Below are 24,543 nucleotides of genomic sequence, written 5' to 3'. Positions count from 1 at the left end.
AAGAAACAGAGAGAGAGAGAGAAAATGAGGGAGAAGGAGAGAGAGAACTGATGAATTCTGAGTATAAATTAAAGATTTTTCACTTTTTCATTGCTTTTTTACTTGTATGACTATTATGGTAATATATTTTTGCATGATTTTACATTGTAAAATTTATTTCATATTGCTTGCCTTCTCAATAGGTGGGAGAGAAGCCAGAAGGAGTGAGAGAATTTGGAACTCAAATTTTTTTTTTTGAATGATAAAAATAAAGACAAATTTTTTAAAAATTTGAGAAGGGGCCCAGACTGCAAAGGAGTCCATGACAAAAAAGGTTAAGAATCTTTTTTCATATTCTCTCTTTCCCTCCCTTCCTCTGTCTGTCTGTCTGTCTCTGTCTCTCTCTCTCTGTCTCTGTGTCTTTGTCTCTGTCTCTGTCTCTCCCTTTCTTTCTCTCTGTAAATTCATCGGTTTCTATGGGTTTAACTATCATGTTCATGCAGAATATTTCTAGATCTATATATGCATCTCGAGACTATCCTTTAAGCTTTAATGCCTGCTCATCAACTATCGATTGAACATTTCAAAGTCTATGTCCCAGAGTCAATTTTTATTCAGTGTAACTTCTTTTTAATAATACCTAGCTTCTAATTATTTTTACATTATACATGTTTAGTCATGCAAAATATAATATCACATTAGTCATATTATAAAAGAAGATAGAGACCCAGAGACTCTGATTAGTTCTTTCTTTGGAATGTATAGCATTTTTCATCTTGAGTTTTTTGGAATTGTCTTGGATCATTGTATTGCTGAGAACAGCTAAATCTCAGTTTCTTTTAAGTAAGGCATACCCTTAATGGTCAAAATTCAAATCAAAGGTCCCATCCCATATCAGTAACATCACTGAGTATCAGCTGCTTCTTTGTGATAGAATCTCAGGTTTATTTTACTTGTTAATCAAATTTCATGCATTCAAATTCAGACTTCTGAGGCAATGTATTTTATCATTAGTTGTTATCTTAGATCTATTTTCTGTGAATTACTGGGGGCTCCTCTATGCTATTCTTATTCCTATAGAATAATTACTTTCTTTGGGATGGTTTTTGGAGGTAGTTTACCTCTCTGCTGCCATTCTCTTACCTTTGATTAACTTTACTAAATTCTAGTGAAATATATTTAAATAGCCTTGTAGTTAATGCTCATGACACTCTATCTAGACAATCACTCTGGCTAAGTATAATAGTTCTAAATGTTTTTGGTTCTGAATCCCTGTAGTCACAATTTCTGCCACATAGTAGGTTGCTTAATAAATGTTTGATGACATGATTTGTCGACTTGGTCCACAGTTTTTCACTCTATCTTTGTAAAGAATTATTTTAAAACTATCATTCAAAAACCCAAATCCTCCTCTTAAATTAATTTATTAAACCAATTATTTACTTCTCAGATATTTCTCACTCTTCTGAATGAAGTCTTTGCCTTTAATTGCCAGTCATTATGAAAATACCACATTTGTTCATGGGATCTTCTATTTCTTGCTCAGAACTTTATAATCATTAGAAATATATTTTATGTTCATTTTGGTAGTTTAATTCACCACCACATGGATCATGAGACAAGTGCAAGAATGAACTGGTTTGACAAATATTTGGACAAATATTCATCACATCCTGAATAAGTAATTAAAGGAGATAGCTAAGGATTGGGGAGGGTGTAGGAGTGTATACAAATAAGTATAACGCTAAGTAGGTTGTGACATGGGCAAAAGAAAAAGCCAGACAAAGTACTCACTCTAAAAATGCTTAAAAAAAACCTCTGGGAGGAAAGTTACTAGATATCAAGGAATAAACCATGATCATCTGAAATATCTATACTTGATGTTAGAAGCCATCTTTTTTTTTTTTTGTTTTGTTTTTTTTTTTTTCATCTGTGACATTCTTTGGTGTTGGCAGATGACTCAGGAAACCTTTAGAAGACCAAGTACCTGCTCAGGTTCTGTATTGTGAACTCCCCCTCTTCCATCATTTTCTCTCCTCTTCTTCTCCAGAATCCCACTGATCACTTTTTTATTCAAGAATTAGTAATAGATCTCCCAGTGCTGTCTGAAATGTGTAAGTTGAGGCTAAGTGTACTTCTCTGGTCCATAAATCTCCTAGAATATGGACTAGGGTTCTCTAAAATACCTATCATCTATCTGGTAACAAATTTTTTCAGGAGTTGTGCTTTGGATCTCCTGAAATTACCTGGAATGCCAAGATGGCTGAAGAACAGATAATACAATTCTAGGGTGACTTTGTTATTCCAGAGGCTGTAGAATCAACCCGTGACTATAGGATTCAGCACCAGAGAGAGCTCATAACTGATTGCTCCTATATAAAAGAACTGTGCTGCATAAGACCATGTAACATTGACTTGGACCACTGTCTTCTGTATACATTCATTTGACAGTATATTAAACATACAATTGCTCCCTGGGGAGAGGGAGAGAGAAAAAAAGTCAAGCTAGATTATCCACTTTAAATTCATTCTTCATGTTACGACATTTCAGGGAATTGGATCATAAAGGGAATAAAGCCACAGTTATTACCATGTTCTAACCTAAAAGTAAAAAGAAAATCCCATTTCTAGTCATGCCTATATTTATCCACTTAGTTGTCAAATTGTGTGCCTAAAGCATACTTCTGATCACATCACTATTCTGCTTAAAAGGTTTCAGTGGCTCCCTATTGCCTTAACTGTTAGAGCTTTCTTCTTCCCTATCAAGAATACTGTCTTGCATTTATATAATGCTTTAGATTACTTAGCCTATATTTTGATTTACTTATCTGGTACATATCGATTCTTTTAAAATAGAATATATGTTTCTAGAAGGCAGAGATTATTTTCATTTTAATCTTTGACTCCCCAGAACCTAGCATGGTGCTTGGCATAAAATAGATGATTAAGAAATACTTGTTGAATTGAAATTAAAATCCAACAACAATAAAAAGGAAATTAGGCTAGATGTGGGAAATATTTTGTGAGGATATAGGACAGAATGAATCAGGGGTTGCCATTATTATATCTTAGCATCTGAAGGAAAAATGAGACTTTCTGAATATCCAAAACAAGCAATTTTTTTCTTCTTTTGATTTGTATTTGGGATTTATTTTACATTGCCCCACAAAGGTTTGTTTACCATCCCAGTATCATGTAGCAAAGTAGAACAATGGATAGAATGCTGGATTCAGAATCAAGAAGCCCTGAGTGTGAATTTTGTCTTGGACACTTATTTGCTGTATGATTCTAGACAAGTCAATTTACTTTTCTATGTCTCAGTTTTCTCATCTATAAAATGATGGGATGGACTTGAGGTCCCTTCCAACTCATAAAAAACTATATTCCTGCACACTCTTAAAATGCTAGGCATGCTTCCTTCAGAAATCTGAGATTCAAGTTTTATTTATAGTTGGAGATATGGAACTTAAGTATATTTTGCTCATGAATAAACTATTAAAGAATTCTCAGAGGAGAGAAAAACAGAGAGGTAGGAAGGGAGAGTTCATAATAAGAAACCTAAGCAGACTACTGGGCTTAAATCCCAAAGAGATACTAAAGAAGGGAAAGGGACCTGTATGTGCCAAAATGTGTGTGGCAGCCCTGTTTGTAGTGGCTAGAAAGTGGAAAATGAATGGATGCCCATCAATTGGAGAATGGTTGAGTAAATTGTGGTATATGAATGTTATGGAATATTATTGTTCTGTAAGAAATGACCAGCAGGATGAATACAGAGAGGGGCTTGGAGAGACTTACATGAACTGATGCTGAGTGAAATGAGCAGAACCAGGAGATCATTATATACTTCAACAACGACACTGTATGAGGATGTATTCTAATGGAAGTGAATTTCTTTGACAAAGAGAAGATCTAATTCAGTTTCAATTGATCAGTGATGGACAGAAGCAGCTACACCCAAAGAAAGAACACTGGGAAATGAATGTAAATTGTCTGTAATTTTGTTTTTCTTCCTGGGTTATTTTTACCTTCTGAATCCAATTCTTCCTGTGCAAGGAGAGAACTGATTGGTTCTGCACACATATAGTATCTAGGATATACTGCGACATATTTAACATGTATAGGACTGCTTGGTGTCTGGGGGAGGGGGTGGAGGGAGGGAGGGGAAAAGTTGGAACAGAAGTGAGTGCAAGGGATAATGTTGTAAAAAATTACCCAGGCATGGGTTCTGTCAATAAAAAATTATAATTATGAAAAAAGTTATTATAATTATTGTAAGCATTTAATGAGTAAATAATATTGAAAATAGTATTAAAAATTAAATAAAGAACTTACATATTAAAAAAAGGTCTCATATGCTGTAAAAAAAAAAAAAGAAACCTAAGCAGGCACTCAGTCTTCAAGCTTTTGAAGGGTTACTGAGCTGTCTGCTAACACCAAATAAAGTCATAGAAGAAAGAAAGTTGACTTCCAATGTCAGGTAAAGATGTTTTCCTTAGTTATTATGTTGTGCCACAATTCACTTTTATTGTCCTGCCTCAGTTTCCTTAAATTTTTCTGCCTCAGTTTTCCCCTAGTTGCAACCCCCCTTTTCTGCTCATTAGAACTGAGATAATTAGGGCTATGGAGATCTGGCATTCCGAAAGATAAAACTCTAGATGTCCTATCTCAGATACCTAATTGTTATCCTCTAAGTCCAGACTTCCTGGCTCTAGTTGGACACCTCCTTAACTTCCAATTTGTAAGAATGTATGGTTTTACCCTCAACCTGTCAGAACTGGAGATTCCCTGCTCATCAGAGTTTGGGCTCTACCCCCCCTTCCCCCCTTTGTTTAGCTAACCGAGCTTGAAGTTACATATATATATATATATATATATATATATATATATATATATATATATTTCATGGGAACCTCATATTTATTGCTGGATGCTTTGGACATCAGCCCTGGAGGCAACATGCCCTCAGCACAATCTCTCCCTTTCCGAAATCCAGATAAAATATTAAAAACTCTCTAATCTCTATCTTGCCTCAATTTCTCCTGCATTACAATTACAGAAATACACATTTTAATTTTAAGTTATTTTTAGAGCATCAATTCAACCAGGAAAAATAAGTAAAAGCAATACATTGAAATGTTAATGGCATTGTGAAGAAACAAAGCCATGTTCTTCAGTTGGGCACTATATGTTGATTCAGTCTTTTAGAGAAGAGAGTCATAAGAATCTAATAAAGATAAAAGTGCACACCTGGCATCATATAATACAGTGACTAAAAGAGACCTGACCCCAGATTTCAAAGTGGTCTGGGTTCAAGTTTTGCCTCTGAGACATATTAAGCTATTGATACATGCAAGTCACTTAAGTGCTCGGAGCCTCAGGCAGCTCTCTGAGACTATTCTTTGCAGAATTATTGCCCATCTGCAGCAGTGAGGTTTCTTCAGTAGAGATCTTGCTGCCCTCATGAAATCACAGGTCAATACCCTAAATCAGCAAGTAAATAGTTATAAAATGTTTTCTAGTTGTAAAGCACTTTTCTCACAGCAACCTCACAAGGTAGAGAATTGCCCCATTATATTTTTGATTTACTGATGAGGAAACCAACGCTCAGAAAAGTTAAACCCTTATCTTAGATCACAAAGTCCTCAACACAAGCTTTACAACCTTAAGTCTGGCAGTCTTTCAATGCAAATATACTTCCTGCTAGAATATTGCAGTTGAAAGGTATCCTGGAGATTATATAGTTGGACTTCTAATTTTATAAAATGAAGAAACTGAAACTTGTTCTCCCTTTTCATTGTGTGGGACAGGTGCTAGAACCCCTTTCCCAAATTGACTTCTCAGAGGCATCTTCAGATTCAAAAAGAAAGCATTTATTTGGTTTTTGCAAGGAGAGGCCCAAGCACATTCGGGCAGACATAGAGCCTCTTAGCTCCCATCTCCCAGCATTGTGCCTGGCCTAGTGAGCAGGAAATAGTGGTTAAATAGCAAAAGACCCAAGTCTTTTCATTGGATGGATTGAAAAACCACTGACCAATAGTCAGCAATGTTGTCTACTTCATGTGGGTCAGTCACTTCCTGAAGCTTAGACCTAGAGTCTGACCTTTCCTACCTTACAGCCCTCTGGGAATTACGTGATAGGTCTGCAGGCCTAGGATCTGACTTAATCCATCTTTTAGACTTTTTGAGAAATCTTCACCTGGTCCCATTAACCATCAAGATTGTTCTCCACCCAAGTTAGCAATATTTAAAAAGAATTATAAGACAAACCCTCATCATTTGACCTAGTAAAGCTACTTTAAAAAACTCCTTAATAACTCCTAAAGAAAAAAATGTAACTTGCATAAAAAGATGTTCAGAGTAGTGTCAACTGTCATGGTAAAAAAATGGGAAAAAATCCAAATGTCCCAATACTCAACAGAGGAATGTTTAGGGAAACTTTGGCATAATAACACAAAGTATTGTATAGCTATTAGAAATGTGTAAATTGTATCAATACTTGACAATGTGTGGTAAAATATCTTTTAAAAGAAGAATATATAATATATGACTACTAGTCATAATTAAATAAAAATCTATTTTGTATATTAAATTATGAAGAATTTCAAGGGATATAAGTGTTCAGTATATATTGTTTTCTTTTGTAAAGGTTGTTTGTTTATAAGAAAAGAACTTATATATTTAAAAAAGCTCAAATCTTGATATTTTGAAAATAGTGTTAATATTAGATTATCTTACAGTGAAATTGATCTAACCTCCTTAAAACTGAGCAATAAAAATTCTAATGTTTCATTGGAATTCACTTGAAAGTGTATAAATGCTATACCCCTCTTCCTTATCCCTTAACCAAGGTAGCCAGGAATCAATTGGAATATTTAAAGATGCTAAAAGGTCCCTCAGTGATATTTTCTGGGTTTGACGGGAGGCTAAAAAGCTTTGCTTTTATAAGTCATTTTCAAGATACAACTGTCGAGTTAGTAGGTTTTGTACCATAAAATAACACTTAACAGCACCCATAAGTTACTTTCAAATGACTGTAATTGCTCAGAGTAATAAACATAGTTAGTGTGATACAAGCAACTCAATCATCCATGCAATGAGAATTGGGATGTGCCAAGAGTACATTATCAAAAAATTTTTTTAAGCTATATTTGTCTTTTCAGTGCATTGTGTCTTTTTTATATTTATATCTAGTTTAAAATTAAAAATGTTTGGAAGACAAAACCAAGGGCAGTTAATGGAGGATGAACACAAAAGACTGGCTTGGTTTAATCATCAATAATAAGCATTTATAATGTGTCCCATATATATGCCCATATCCAAGAATACAAAGGTAAAAGGAAAATCTTTGTCCTTGAAGAGTTTCCATTCTACTGAGGGAAACAACATATTTAACTCAATATAAAAATACATAAGCTATTTTTTAAATGGGAGAAGAGTGGTACTGGCAACAGGACTCAGGAAAGGCTTCTTATAGAAGATAGCACTTGAAATGATTTCTGAAGTAAGGTAGGAATTCTAATGGGTGGAGTTGAGGAGGGGGGAAGTATTCCAGTAAAAGGGATAGTGGAGGCAGTTTTAGAAGAACAGTGGTTAAGAGTGCTAAAGTTTAACATTATCTGAGACTGGTGACAAATGTTGAAGTCAATTAAAAATGTGTTTTGAGATCTTATTTAATATATAACAATGAATCCATTGATGTAGATATTCTATCTTAGAGGTTAACTGAAATACCTCACTTTCCCTGCATTAGCTACCCTGCATTAGTTTCCCTGAATTATAATATCTCAGTTTCCCTGAGTTAGTATGCTATGTCTCCCCTCCCCCTTCCTGGCCATTAGGACTGAGATAATTAGGGTTGCGGAGCTTTGGCTACTCTGGCATTCCAAAGAGTCATAAAACGCCAAATGGTTTATCTCAAATACCTAGATGGTACCCTCTATCTTTCCTGGCCCAGACTTCCTATCTCCTGCTTGACCACCTTCTTCACTCCCAACTTACCAGAATTTATGGTCCTTCCTGAAATTATGACTTACTAAATATTTCTCCCCCCCACTTTGCCTTTGTTTCCCTGATAGTCAGAGTCCTATAAAAGTGTCTGGAATTAATTGCTAGATGCTGGGTGCTTTGAGACAATAGTCCCATCCAGCCAACTAGTCAAAACTATCCACTGATAAAATATTAAAAACATTAATCTCTGTTTTGCCTTAATTTCTCTGGTATTACATAACAATGAAGAGGTGAATGCTTTCTGGGAATATAGGGCAAGTGTTTGGAGGAATATTTGGAATATAGCTTTGTTTGACTAGAATAAAAAATGTATAAAAAAGAGCAATGTGAAAAAAAACTGGATATATTGAGAATCCCAAATTTTAGGAATGTTCAGTAGGAGTAATATTGTAAAAAGTTTTAAATATTAGGTGGAGGATGTTTAAATTTTATCTTAGAAACAATCATGAGCCACTGAAGATTTCTAAGTAGCAGAGAAAAATGGGCAAACCAATACTTCAGAAATATCTCTCTGGAAATTGTGTGGAAGCTGGATTAATAAAGAAGACTAATGAATTAAGGAGACCAATAAGAAAAACTGCTTAGGATCATAAAACTACTAACTAGTGAAACTGATTTTTGAATTCATGTCCCTGTCTCCAATTCCTTAATTCTTGAGTCTTTTCAGTCAAAGAAGTAAACTCTCAGATTTTAGTTTAGTCATTCTTAATTTCTTTCAAGTCATTCTTAAGTTGAATTTGGGCTCAGGTTTTCACTTTAACAAGCAAGGATTTCAATTCTTTGCTTCCCAGACTTTAGTAAAACATAGGGACAATGACCCCGAAGGTGCATGGTTGAAAGTATAGGTAGTAAATTATGAATATGACTGCTAAGGCTGACAGTTTGAATCCAGTTTGGAAAAGTGAGCTTTCTTTAAAATCCTCAGGGAATTTCTGAAGTTTTACAAAATATCCTTAGTATCATATTCAAGAATAATTAACTTGTTTATGTATCAACTTGTTTTGAGAGAAAGTGAGCCAATTGGTTGATGTTTCTAGTGTAATACAGTAGGTTAGGGGGAAAAATAGGCTTGATAGCCCAAGGCTGTTGGTAAATAGGGGGGATGTGCTTATAAATAGTTGCAATGGAGTTCCTATATGCACAGAGAAGCTTTCCTAACTTACCATATTTCCTTCCCCTTTCATTCTCCTGAATGCTTAAAAGAAATAAAAATTCCCTGTCAGTTTATCAGATTGTAAATTGCACCAGAATGTCCCATTGGTTTTCCCCAAAGAAAAGATAAAAATGCCTAGATTCTCAAATAACCAGCTTTCAAAAATTGGAATTTTTTTTCTCTTTTACAAAATTGAGCTATGACTTAATATTACCATTTTCTGCAGGGTATCATAGCCACAGGACTGAACTCCAGTGGACCAGCTGCTTTATTCTAAATGTTTGTGCTTCAGGCCCTTGTTTGGTTTTCAGCTCTCAGTATGAGAGTTATCTCTTTGATTTGCCAGTGCAGGGCCTTGGTGCAGTTTATCTGTATTCATGTGCTGCTGTTGTTGGCCAAGCAAATCTTGTACTCTTTAGAAACAGGCTTTTATACCAAAAAATCACATGAAGTAAATAATGTTTTGTAATTATTTTTTAAAACAAGTATCTGATAACTTGGCATTTAACAAAAAAGCATCACAGAACCATATAATTGTTATAGATGGAAGGGCCATCTGATACATTCCATAGATAGAATATATAGTTAATTAAGTTTATTATTTAACTCTGCCTGAAAATCTTCAAAGAGGGAGAACCTACTATCTCTTGAGGCAGTATAGTGCCCTTTTGGACAACTCTAGTTATTAGGGGCATCTAGGTGTTACAATGGATAGAGCACTGGGCTCAGAATCAGGAAGACTCATCTTTCTTCACAAATTTCTTAATGACAGCAACTTTCTTATTTCATGTTTATATTTTTAACCCTTAGCAGAGTCTAGCAAATAATATAATTAGGATTTTTATTGAATCAAGGTGGTTTATACCTCAAACAACATACAATTTCATATTATATCTTCATCTTTCTTGTAGCAATTCTATGAGATAGGACATGCAGATTGTCCCATTTTAAAGGTAAAGAAACTATCTCAGAGATGACAAGTGATTTGACCAAGTGAGGGATGAAATTGAAACCTGAACCCAAGTATTTTAAGTCCAGTTTTTTCTATTAGACTATTCTAATTCTCCATTTTATCTTCTAATCCAGCTCTTTAGTGATTCTTAAGAAGATACAAATGTGTGTGGGTGACCTATGTGCAACAAGACATTCTAAAAGAGTGTGTACTACAGGGGACCATCATTACTCATTCTGGGCTCTGTTTAGGTTTATTTGTCAATCAATTGCTCTGCTCCCATGTCATTGAAAGCAATCCTGCTGAATTAAAATACTATTTCAATATTTAAACCTCAGTGACATAGTCAAGCAAAATTTTATAACTAAAAAATGGGAAATGTATAGGAATTTTTTAAAAATGAGAAGTCACAGCTCTTTTAAAATACTTAGATATCAACCGTAAATTTCACCTTTCTAACTTTCTCCCCAAATGGTGTTCTCACAGATTTCCTCATGTACTTCCTTATTGTGGCCTTTGTTCCCAGTGTTATGATCTTGGGCAACATAGGGTTAAGACTTGACACTCATAATTATCCTTGGGATATTCATCCTAAAGCTGAATATTTGAAGCTGTTCCCCTTGCAGATAGCAGAAATCAATATCAGGAATTCTTAGCTATTACTGCACCTCCACAGGAGGTTTAAGAATCAATCACTACAGCTAAAGATGAGCCTCTCTCCTAAGAATGAGAGAACACACTGTATCAAGTCCCTGCCTAGGTCCAGATAATTCCAATTGATACTGGTTTTCCATAGGAGAAGTGGAATCATGAAAAATCACCCCAATTCTCTCTCTCTACAGGTCTGTCTGCCATTCTTCCTTCCTCCCCTTTTTTCCAGCTGTGAATCATACTCTTCTTCAGCATGACCATTCCCCAATGTAAAGTTGTCAATTGTTTTGCCTTGCCATTGCTAGGGGAGTGCCTCTTCTTTGGTATGATGGTGGACCGGGTCTCTCAAAACAAGGAGTTACTACATAAGTTTCTGCAAAGTATTTGCAATTAGTCCCTCTAGTTGAATATCTACTCCTTATGACTTACATCTATTAGGCTTCTTGGCCTTCTTTTGGAGATAAGTTTCCAAGAGTTTTGGGCTGTAGTTATTCTTTAGATGTTTTGTATCAGTTCATTCTGTTGGTCTATTCCTATAATTTATGAAATGAGAGGTAATTTCTTTCAATCTTAGATGAATTTCAGTACTTGACTCACCTATAACTTTCTCTTCTCTTTGCTGCCTAATTTAAACAGGAAACATTTCTGACAAGTTCGAAATATGTGTGTAACTCAGAAAGGTTTGAGTGGGTTGTAAGTTACTGGCATTCTGAAGAACTGTTTGATCACTAATGTACCCCAGTCATTGTGGAAGCTGGCTGGTGGGCAAAAAGGCTGTATTTTCTTAGAATTACACACATGTGGCCAAAATGATCACATTAAAAAAACAAAAGGCAACCTAAAAGAACTGATAGTAATTTTAAGGATAACCTACAAGAACAAACGATTCCATCTTAGCAGGGATGCTTTCACTCTGACAGGAAGATAACAGGAACTGTATAAGCCTGGGCAAATATCTTTTTCCTATTTTTGCTTAGGCAAACTCTAAGTAACTATAGATTCACATTTTTTAAAACACCCTAATATTTATAAAACACTTTCCTCACAAACCTACAAAAGTAATTAGAATAAATATAATTTTACACACACACACACACACACACACACAATTATATTTTATAGATTAGGAAGCTGAAGTGAAAAGACAACTAAAATCACAAAACTATAGGATGTAGAGCTTTAATCCAGACTTCAGTCCTACATATAATACCATACCACATTATAATTCTGAAAGGAGACATGTATATTTTCAAAATGAGCATTTGGTAAACAGAAAAAACATATTTATGGACTAAATTAACATTTATTTCTTAGGGACTTTAAGAGACCAACTTTTGATAACTGTGACCTATTTCTCATTGATGTAGCCAAAAAATTAGTAGAAGAAATCCTTTCTCTCCTTCCCAATCTCTTCTACTCACTGAGAAAGCAAACAGTTTGTTATAGCTTATACATATGCAGTTATACAAAACAAATTTCTGTATTAGACATATTATGAAAGAAAACACAGACCTCCCCCCAAAAAACAAACCAAAATAAAACCCCCAAACCAAAAAAATTAAATTCTGCATTTTGATTTCCATTAGTTCTTTTTTTTTAGAGGTAAATAGCATTTTTCTTTATGAGTCCTCTGGAATTATCTTGGATCATTGTATTGCTGAGAATAGCTAAGCCAATCACAATTGATCATTGCATAATATTGCTGTAATGTGTACAATGATCTCCTGGTTTTGCTCACTTTACTTTGCATCAGTTCGTGTAAATTTTTCCAAGTTTTTTGAAATCATCCTGCCTGTTGTTTCTTATAGCATAATAATATAGCACAATCCTATACCACAACTTGTTCATCCATTCCCTAATTGATGGCCATCCCCTTAATTTCCAATTTTTTGCCACCATTAAGAGAACTGTTATAAATGCTTTTGTATGAATAGGTTCTCCCCCCCCCCCTTTTTAATACATCTCTTTAGAATAAAAGACTTTATAGTAGTAGTAGTGGGTCAAAAGTCAAAGTTTTGTGGCCCTTTGGGCATAGGTCAGAATTACTTTCCAGAATAGTTGGATCAGTTCACAACTCTACCATTAGTGCATTAGTGTCCCGATTTTCCCACATCCCCTCCAACATTTATAGTTTTCCCTTTCTGTCCTAATAGCTAAGATGATACAACTGAGGTGGTACCTCAGAGATGTTTTAATTTATATTTTTCTAGTCAATAGTGATTTAGAGCATTTCCACATGACTATAACTTTTATTTCTTCATCTTAAAACTATCTACTCTTACTTTTTAGCCACTTATCAATTGGGAATGATTTGTATTCTTATAAATTTGACTCAGTTTCCTATATATATGAGAAATGAGGCTTTTATCAGAGACATTTGCTACAAAAACTTCCCCTCAGCCTCCTACTTTCCTTCCAATCTTGACTGCATTGGCTTTTATTAAACAAAAACTTTTAAATTCTAAATTATCAAAATTATCTGTTTTGCATGTCATAATGCTGCCTATCTCTTGTTTGGGTATAAATTATTTCCTTATCAATAGATCTGTAAAATCTGTGACAGGTAAATTATTCTATGTTCCTTTAGTTCGCCCATGGTCTCACTCTTTATGTCTAAATCATAAACCCACTTAAACTTTATCTTGGTATATACAGTGTGAGATATTGGTCTATTCTTACTTTTCTGGTTTTCTCAACAGTGTTTGTCAAATAGTGAGTTCTTGTCCCCCAAACTGGGATTTTTACATTTATCAAACACTAGATTATTATGGTCATTTACTACCATGTAATGTGCATCTAATTTATTCTATCCACCTTTTTGTGTCTTAGTTAAAGTCTTAGTCTTAGTTTTCATGATAACTTCTTTGTAATGCAGTTTGAGATCTGGTAGGGATAGGTCATCTTCCTTTACACCCCTCCCCCCCCATTAATTCCCTTGATAGTTTCCAACTTTTGTTCTTCCAGATGAAGTTTGTTATTATTTTTCTAGCTCTGTAAAATAATTTTTCATAGTTTGATTGTTATGACACTAAATAAATAAATACATTTATCTAGAATTGCCATTTTTGTTATATTGGCATAGGCTATCCAAGAGCAATCAATATTTTTCCAATATTTAGATCTGACTTTATTGTGTTAAAAATATTTTGTAATTATGTTCCTGTTGTTTCTGGGTTTGTTTTAGCAGGTAAACTCCCAAGTGTTATATAATGTTTACACTGATTTAAATGGAATTTCTCTTTTTGTCTCTTTCTGCTGAACTTTATTGGTAATATATAGAAATCTTGATGATTTATGTGTGTTTATTGCATATCCATCAACTCTGTTAAAGTTGTTAGTTATTTCAATTAGGTTTTTTAGTTGATTCTAGGATTCTTTGTGTATATTATCATATCATTTGCAAAGAGTGATAGTTTTGTTTCCTAATTGCCTTTCTAATTTTTCATCTCTTATTGTTATAGCTAACATTTCTAGTACAATATTGAATAAGAGTACTGATAATGGGCATTCTTGCTTTATCTCTGTCTTATTGCGAAGGCTTTTAGCTTATCCTCATTAAAGATGGTGGCTGATGGTTTTAGACAGCGACAATAATTTTTAAATAGTTATATTTCAATATAATTGGTTTCTTTTATACATATATTCATATATTTTATGCCTTTAAAAACAAAATTCTGATACTGTGTCCATAGATTTCACTGGATTACCAAAGGGGTATGAGACACACACACACAAAAGGCTAAGAGCTCTTGTTCTAGTAGAAAAAGAACTAGCATTGCAAACATTCATATGAAGCCATTAGCTATAGGATCTTAGACAAGTCACAACTTCTTAAGACCTTACTTTCTTTACCTGTAAAATAGAGCTGGTGGATTATTTGATTTCTGAGGTCCCTTTTATTTTTAACATCCTATGATTCTAGTAATGGAACAGTAACATGGAGATTATGCTGGTTGAGTGAGAAGAGTATAGAATTTGTAGTGAGAAGACTGAGTTTTACCCCTAGTTCTGTCACTTACCTGTGTGATAACTTTATCTCTCTGGATCTCTCATCTGTAAAAACTAAAGGAGTTGGGCAAGATAATAACTAAGGTCCTTTCTAGCTCCAAATCCTATGATCAGTCATGGATTTCCTTCTGCACTTTGGTAGCTACCATTCCCAACTCAACTCTATGCTCCTCATCGCATAATTACACCAGTAGTAACTGGTTCTTTACATCAAAAAATCACACCAAAATAACCATTCCTTCATTTCTCATTACTCACTGACTTTCCTTATGACCCAAAGTCCTAATAAGAATGTGAAGAAAGGATGAAGATCTATTAATTTAGGGTTATGTAAAATGTTAACAATCATAAAAATCAATAAAAATAAAAATTGCAACAATAAAGTGAAATATCCCTCATCTCATATAGAGGTACTACTACCTGCTATCTAAGGTCTAGCTAGAGGGGTCACATTAATTTGAGTCCAAGAAATGAATATGGCTATTCATGAAATACAGGTCTACAGAACACAGGATAATCTTACTTTTGAAAATACCCAAGACTAAAATAACAGAAGTCTATTGAAATCATCTCCTGCTACTAAACCTATAAGATTTAATTGACTTTTATGTGTTATTATCTTGGGATTTGCAAAATGAATAATTCTAAGTGATTTTTTAACTCCACAAGGAGAAAACTGTGATTTTAAAAACATTTCCTGGTGTTTATTAGTTCCTTCCCCCCCAAAAAAACCCTCTGTTCTCTGGGATATAAAGTGAGATATTTTATGCTCCACCTGTTTAACCTGACCTATATTTACTTACAGGAAGCCAAGTCTCATTATATAAACAAGTCTATTCTTTTGTATTATGCTATAATTAACGAAGCCTGCAAAACCTCTCAATTACAGTGTGCCGATAAGAGTAACAACTTCTCCTTTTCCTGCTAGGTAGACATATAATCACCACAGATCACCAGACCTGCAGCAGTAACCAAAATATTTCTAATAGTAACTATACCTTTTTAGACTAGAGACTCCAGTTAGGCCTAAGAACTCAATTAACACATCTTCCTGTAGGTTGTACATACTTATTACCTCTCTGTCATCCCTGTTCTTTCACTTATTTTCCATCTCTCCTTCTCAACTGCTCATTTCCTGCTGCTCACAAACATGCTTATGTTTCCTCTATCCTGAAAGAATCTTCACTTGACCCTTCTATTTCCACTAACTACTGTCCTATCTCTGCTGCTTTTTATAGCTTCTATCACTTCTTTTTTTTAATAGCCCCTTCCCCTCTCCCTCTCCCTTCTCCTTTCTCTCTCCCTTTCCTTCTCTCCTCTTCTTTCCCTCCTTCTCTCCCTCTCTCTCTTTCCCTCTCCCTTTCTCTCTCCCTCCCCTTTCCTCTCTCTTTCTCCTTCTTTCCCTCCTCCTCTCATACTTAGGAATCATCTTGTTCTCTCCACTCTCCAGGATATTTCTAGGACCTGAAGATTTCACCTCTGCAACATCTCTTGAATACCTCCCACCTTCTCTTCTCTGATACTATCACCATTCTAATGCAGGCTTTCTTCACATCATGTTTTGATTTTTGCAATTGCCTGCTTATGTGTTGGATCTGCTTCCAATCTCTCCCCAGTGCAATGCATTGTCCTTTCAGCTGCTAAAATGATTTTCCTAAAATGTAGGTTTGATCATATCAAACATACCACCACCTTCCTCTCCCCCTGCCACTCAAAAAGTTCCAATGGTTTCCAGGAGCAAATTCAAATGCTCTGTTTGGCACTCAAATCCTTCACAACTTAGGCCCTTCCTAGTTTTCTGGTCTTCTTATACCCTCTTTGATCCAGTGATATTGGCCCCTAAGCCAATATCAAGACAGGCCTTGAACAAGACACTTCTTTTATTACCTCTGGGTATTCTCTTCGACTATCCCCTAATACCTGGATTAAAGCTTTCCCTCCCCTGCTCTACCTACTGACATCACTAGCTTACTTTCAGTCCCAACTAGCATCCCACAATCTACAGAAAGTCTTCCCTAACCACTCTAATTCCAGTGCCTTCTCTGTATTATTTCCTATTTATCCTTGCTTTGCACATATTTGCATGTTGTCTTCACCATTAAATTGTAGGCTCCTTGAGGACAGGGACTGTCTTTGACTTCTTTTTATATCATTGGTGCTTGGCACAGTGCCTGACACATAAGAAGAACTTAATAAATGTTTATTGATTGATTGATTGTATACGTATAAAATTTGTCTGAGTTTACAAATAAAAATAATTTAATTATCATTATCATCATAACAGATCTTATTTATCTAGGACTTTAAGTTTCTAAAGCACTTTACAGAAATTATTTTCTTTGATCCACATAATGATCTTGTGAGGTAGGTTCTATCTTTACTCCCATTTCACAGATGAAATAACTGAGACTCAAGAATATTATGTGACCTGCCCAGAGTCATACAAGTAATAAGTAGTCAGGGACAGGACTTGAACTTATGTCTTCTAAATACAGAGACAATGACCATTGCATCTTACTGCTTCTCATCTTAAGTGACTAGCTTAGAATCATACAGTGAGTAAATATTTAAGTAGACAAAAAGAAGAAAGTAAATAGGTATTTATTAAGTACTTACTATGTACTAGGCATTGTGCTAAACACTTAACAATCTACATAACAACCCTGAGAGGAAGGTATTATTATTATTCCCATTTTATAATTGAGGAAAGTGGGACAGACAGAGATTAAGTTACTTGATCAGGGTGCTACAATATGTAAGTAGCTAGTAGGGCTAGATTTGAACTGCTTGATTCTCGTTGTATACACTGTATCCCCCAGCTATGTAAGTAGGATTTAAACCCTACTTTTCCTAACTTCAAGTCAAATATTCTACCCTTTGTCCTACACTATTTAAAACAGATTCAGGTCAATGTTAGAGGGTAGATCCCATCAAGGTTTTCATAGAAAGGAAAGAGGAAGCTTACGTGTACTGGATGTTGGCTTGTTGTAAGAAGGCTAACAGGGTTTGAGAGCCATTTTGGGGAATATGGACATCTGTAATCGTTCCTTCCGAAACATAGGAGATGCTGCTGGGCTGCCATAGGTCCACCTGTAGTGCAGGAACTAACCTGTAATTCATATTCAACGTAGGTGGGGAAAAATCCATGTCATAATGTCAAACATTTATCTTGTTTATATTTCATATCAAACAAAACACTGAATATGGACATTGTTCTTGGAATAGAGGCTAAAGCCCATTTTTTTTAATTTGAAAAAATTTCAGCCAGTGAGATATTTTAATCACAGAATCTTTCTCTGAGTAATAGGCTCAATATTATGTCATGTTATATTAGAACTGGTAGGTAGTGCTGTGGATGGAGCACTGGCCTGGAGATAGAAAGACTCATCTTCCTGAGTTCAAATATGGCGTCAGACAGTTGTATGATACTGGATAAGTCATTCAACTCTGCTTGTTTCAGTTTCCTCATCTGTAAAATGATCTGGAGAAGGAAAAGGCAAACAACTTCAGTATTTTTGCTAAGAAAATCCCAAATGGAGCCACAAAGAGTTGGATATGACTAAACAATAAGAAATTATGTCATCTTCATAAAATTGTTAAGCATAGCAAGGCAATATTTTAGGATTGGGATGCTGAGGACATATGATAAATGTTAAAGAAAATTTTTTTTTCTAAAATCAGGAGATGACTTAGAAAACATTTCTTTAACTTAAAACGATGGAAAATAACTATTTTATAAAGAGTTCATTCCTTACACCATCCTCAGTGTAAGCAAAATTATGAAGTAGACAAATCTCTCTTTCCTTTTCCCCCTCCAGCTGCCTGGCTAGATTCCCAAGGCAGATCTTGATCTCTGCTGAAATATAAGTTTGTATATCTTTAAGTTTTATACTTCTTCCAGGGATATTTCTATTTTTAGGATACTCTCAAAGACAGGAAACTCTTTAAGATTCAAAGAAATTAATCTTTACTAATGACATTTTAGTTTGATGAGGGAAATATTATGGGCAAAAATATCATTCCTCTAACTCAAGTTGCACAATATTTAACTGTTGATGTGAAACCAATGAGTTGATTCATTCAAATGTTAATCTGATAGTCATAGAAAATCACAGAATTGTAGACTTGGAAGAAAATTTTGGAAGGTTATTTGGTACATCTGATAGATTTGAACAGAAATATATATATATATATAAGATTGCATCTAGCTTGGTTTATTATTACTATAATGATTGTTATTGTTATTATTATCTCATTTAAAAATATTCCTGAGAGGAACTCCTATAATATCACTATTTGGTTTATCTTCAGACGTTATATATTTCACAAACATTTTTCAAAAATATACAGTATTTTAAATCTTTTATGATCATATCATGATTCCATGTTTTTTCTTTTTATTTTTGTCAATGGGAAAAATTGATTTATGGCATCTGATAATTGAATGCTAATATTAAATTTTATTTCAGATTTTTTTCATCTCTGAGTGGAGTAATACATTTTATCTTTCCCTTTTATATTCATTTCTCTAGCCCTTTAATCATCTTAGTTATTCTCCTGTAAAGTCATTTCAATGAGTTGGATTTTTTTTCTTATAAAGATATAGATTGCTTTCAATAATGGACAATGGGTTCCAGGAAGTGGTAGTTATGATCTTAACTAAATTCAAGTGGAAAGAAAAAAATGGTGTTATAGTTGGTGAAAAAACTCTTAGTTCTCAAAGTAAGATGAATCCACAAATAGTGAAGCAAGTCTGTTGATTCACTTAGTAAATATTTATTAAGACCTTGAAATATGCATGACTGGAATCAGGAGAGATATGAAACTAAATGAGACAGTGTTCCTAACTCAAGGAGTTTATGGTCTGGTATATATCATCAAGTTCATGTGTAATATGTGTAATATGACTCTGGAGAAGGTTGCTTGCTGGTTAGTTTTAAAGAATCCCTGTGTCTCCCTCCCTTAATTGTCCAAGAGATCTTTGGCTTGGCCTTAGGATATAAGGGCCTAATTTTGAATTACAAGATAACTCCTTCCATCTTAAAGGACACTGGAGAAGGTTAAAGGAGAAGCCACTTGAGCTAGAGAAGAAATGTCTGGATGAAATTGAAGTCAAGAGCATGCTAGAGCCAGAGATGGAAAATAGTAGAGAATGACATCTGTGCACTAGGATTTAGGACTGAGGCATATCAAATAATTATTTTGCTGCTAAAAATTCCATTTGTTCTTCAGGTAGAGTCTGGAAATTCCCCATTTTCCCCTTAATTCTCTAAGTTCATGCCTCTTTGAGCCTAATGCCTCTCCTTTCTTTAACTCTTCCTTTCAGGGAGCCTATTTCTTGAAAAAGTTGTTTGCCTTTCTATTAAAAGCATACTCTGTCCCTTAAGTGGGCAGCAATGCTGTTAGCCACTTGTATTACTATATTATGTGTATACTTTAAGAATGCAGTTGTGAGGAAATTTAGCGGTGCTTCTTGGAACAAGGATAAAGACTTAAAACTACAGTATTATGACAGAATTTGCTCTCTGTTTGGGCAGCTCAAGGCTATAGAAGAGAGTTGTTGATTTATTTCTTTCAACATTTCCAGGCAGAAAAAAAATAATGGACACTACTATGCAATGAATCATTAGTACTGGTGACTGTGACTAGTTGCACTGCTGATGTGGTGGGGTCATTGAATTATTCTTTTCCAATTTCCCCCCTGAAATTTATTTTGGAAGGGAACTTATTCATATAAAAGGGGAGATATTCAGAAAGTAACTAGAGGTGAGTGGAAGGGGGAAGTCATGTCTCAATCTATAAAATAAAGGAGATGAATTAAGGGTGACTAACAACCTAAACTGATTGCTTTCCCTAAGCAGAGGCCCACTTCACTAACTTTACTGTTACACATGGATGGAATTAATTGTTTATAGAAAAAGATCTCAGAAAAAATCCATTCTAAAATATGACTTGGAAATGGTTTACTGGTGAGACCAAAGTACTTTTCTAATCAAACTTTAGGGGGTACATTATCTATGAAGAAGTCATTCTATGATGGAATCAATGAAAAATAACCTCAAGAATTATAACATATTATGTAAAAGCATGCTAAAATGTGGAGAGAAGATGAATGATAAGTATAAGAAGAAGGGTGACAATTTTTAGGCAACGTAAGTAAAAGAGCATTGGTGTATAAACATTTGTCAGTATTTTTCCAACACTGTTTTGAAGAGATTGTGTTCTGATAGAGAGACATGAATATTCTGGTTTGTTGGGCAGATATATGCAGATATGTATACAGAGGGAGAAAGGTAATTTACCAGGCTATCACAGATTGATGAAAATATCCTGTGAGGATCCATAGCTTGCTCTCTTTTTTTCTTCTGAAATCCCATGCTTACTGAGCAGCTTTCTGGCTATTGATTAGGCGTGGGAGGTACTTTGATAAGGAATATCCTGGTCAGTGATCAATAGTGTCTAGGCTTTTGCAGCAGATGGTTTTCAGAGTAAATTAATATACTGACAGAATTACAGAATGTAAAAGTTAGAAATGAGCTCAGCTTTACAATTTGGTCTTTGCTTGAGACTTCTAGTGACAAGAAAACCACTGCCTCTGAAGATAGCCCATCACATTTTGGATAGCTGTAATTGTTCTTGATTTTATCTCAAGGGGTCAAATGGAACAAGTATAACTCTTCATTTACATGCAATCCTTCTAATACTTACACATAACTATCAAGTTTTCTTTAGTCATTCTAATATACATACTCATAATTCTTTCCATTTAGTCTCATATGGCAAGATCCCTATTCCTCTCAAGATCCAAATTGCCTTCCCCTGAATGTGTTCGACTTTATCTAAAATTCTTTCTAAAGTGGAGTGTTCAGAACTGACCATAATGATATGCTCTGACTATAGTAATATAGAGTGGAACCATTACTTTCCTTGTTCTGGACACCCTGTCTCTCTTAATGTTTAAAGTAGCCTTTTTTTTTTTTTTTGTTTATCTTATTACACTGTAGATTCAATGTGGCATTTTTCAGCATAACTAAACAAAATTTATTTTATAAATCAATCTCTTGAGAATTTGTTTAGCATAAGTCAATTCTCCAGTACTAGATCACCTTGGGGTAAACTGATAAAATTGGATTTCTGAATCCACATATGCTATTGCCATGTGAGCATCTGCCTAAAACAGCTTGCTGGCTGCATATGCATCTAATAATATTCCACTGGAAAAAGACTCTCAAATGCATTAGAGGTTTGTTCTTAATCTTCAGTGATTGTTTTAACATCCTATTCATCCAATGTAATCATCATGTACTTATATTCAAATCTGTTTTTCAGTAGGGAAATAAAGGATAAGAAAAATTCTAGTTAAGAAAAACAAAGAATAAGACTTTTGATTCTATTTTTTCCCCTGGCTTGATGAAGGGAATGCTTAAATTGTTTCTTTATATTGTAAGATTAAGATAAAATAAATTGGATTTAGGGAAATTCTCCCATAAGATTATGGGCAATAAATATTTTTAAATGAATAAGGAGATTGAGGAAAGAACTAGCACAGAAGCTAAATTCTTTGTTTACAATTAGATTGATACTCATTTCTTAGAAATAAGTGAAAATTTCTCATTAGAATTCATTTAGACTTGATTTTCTGGGTATCTGTACTTCTCTACAATGTATACACTTTTTCTGATGTCTTCTGATGCAGAGGTCACAGGAGAGGTATAATACATAAAATAGAGCAACCAACATGGTGGGTCTACTATGTTTTAGATGTTGTAGGCAACTTTAGGGACTCTGCAGTTTTGGTAACAGATGGCTGCCTTTCAATTACCTGAAAAAACACAATCTAGACTAGGACTTATCCTCTTTTCTATTTATTTTTATGTTAATTTGTAAAAGCTATGCTTAGGTAGGCCACTGAGGTATAGTGGATAAGGGGATTACTTTTTCTAGAAGAAAATCCTGTGACCTCACCTTAATCCTGCCTTCTCATATATATATATATATATATATATATATATATATATATATATATGCAGACATTAAAATATACTTTGCCTAACCAGTCTCTAAAATGAGGTTTTATCTCAGTAGGCCCACTTTCTAGATTTCTTGGATGCAGATTTGACTTTTTTGTTTTTTCCACTTATTCAGGAAAAATATTTCAAAGTGACATTTCAAATATTCTCAAATCCTGGAGTTCCTGAGTGTGTAAATGTACCCAAAAGAACAGGTGAGGATTAAAATTATGATTCTGATTGACCTGTGGGAGCTACTAACTTGGGAATGGTAATGTTGAGTCAAATTTCTTAATTTATTATCTCAGCAGTATCTGAAAGCTTTGGCTTGAAAGTTTGAAAACTGAAGCTTCATATACGCGGTTGTTTATTTTATTGCCTCAAGAATGGCAGCATTTCATTAATTTTCACACTTCACTGAAATAAGAACTCTCTACTGTCAACCAGATGCCATGATCTCATCAGAAATTTAGGCAAGGAAGCTGAAAGGACTCTTGTTACTTTATTATAAGACACAAAAATGCATTGACTAGCAAGTAACAGAGGAGTAAATTAATTATTAATATTAGCATAAGTCAAGAGATTATTAAGTCAGTGCAAAAGAAAAATTCCCTGGTAACACAAATTTCAACAAAATGGAAATTATTATCCTTAGCCATGTTGTACTCTATTTTCACTGTCAGGAATATCTTACCACTAGGAACTTGGGTAAGTGTGGGAAGATTTGGTAAATTTTGCTTAATCATTCAATAAACATTAATTAAATACTTACCATACATGAAACACTCTATTAGGTTTGATAGAAACAAAAAAAACACAACAGCTCTTATCCTTGAGAAGGTTATTATCTCATGGTAGAAAATAACATTAAACATATCAGGCCTCAGTTTACTGATCTGTAAAATGATGATACTGAAATGAATGACCTCTGAGGTTCTTTCTAGTTTTAAATTTCTAGTTTATCATTTCTGAGCACTTAGCATAGGAGTAAATAGCTCTTTTTATGTAGCTACCAAGTTTTTACTTATTCTTTCCTTGGGAATGATGGCTGGGAAGGCAATAAATCTTTATGTGGGGACCATGGTGAAATTTGAATATTAAAGACAGTTTACATCATCATTTTGCCTAGGGCTATCTCTGTCACTCTCTCCAGACTCCATGATATTTATAATCATCTTGAGTGCCACTCTATATATGGCATAGGCTGCTACCTCTTAGGCTATAATGTTATTTATCACAAAATGGTGGCACTTTTACTTGTGAATTTTCACTATTGAATCCATAGAGCTAAAAAGTAGGGAAAATATTAAGGGTTTTTTTTTAAGTATGCTTTTTTTTGGGGGGGGGAATGGGGTTTATTATTAAGTATGACAAGCAAACATATGTATACACTCTGCTTACTTGTCCTATGTATACAGAAAAGTGAATATAAAATATATATGAAGTACATACAGTGCAATTTTGTGTGGTTCATAGCACTAAAACATGAAAAGATCAATAAAAGTTTGAAGTAGAATATGTTTGAAAAGGAATCCTTGAAGGATCTTGAGATTATAAAAGCTGAAAATGTAAAGAGAGAGTGTAAAGGGAGTTTAGCTTGTGCAAAGACATGGAGATGGGAGATGGAATATCTATTATGGGGGAAAAGAAAATAGGATATTTTGATTGGAACAGTTCACAGAGACGAATAATATGAAATATCTGTAAAAATAGATTGGCGCAAGCAAAGTACTTTGCAATTGAACTCAGAAAAAAGATTTTTTAATGTTCTTTGTATCATGTCC

At 34.3% G+C, this 24,543-nt stretch overlaps 1 protein-coding gene across 1 annotated transcript in view; it reads right to left on the bottom strand.

Moving 5' to 3' along the window:
* CPA6 (carboxypeptidase A6) overlaps positions 1-17,897 on the bottom strand; it is a 105,652-nt gene extending 87,755 nt beyond the window's left edge. The window contains exon 1 of the mRNA XM_031946535.1: positions 17,716-17,897. Within this exon, the coding sequence (XP_031802395.1) occupies positions 17,716-17,897 (182 nt within the window). The remainder of the gene's footprint in view (positions 1-17,715) is intronic.
* Between the last annotated feature and the right edge of the window lie 6,646 nt (positions 17,898-24,543).

Source organism: Sarcophilus harrisii, chromosome 1 (assembly GCF_902635505.1).
Source record: "Sarcophilus harrisii chromosome 1, mSarHar1.11, whole genome shotgun sequence".
In the NCBI taxonomy this organism is placed as follows: Eukaryota; Metazoa; Chordata; class Mammalia; order Dasyuromorphia; family Dasyuridae; genus Sarcophilus; species Sarcophilus harrisii.
This window is presented reverse-complemented; position numbering and strand designations above follow the sequence as displayed.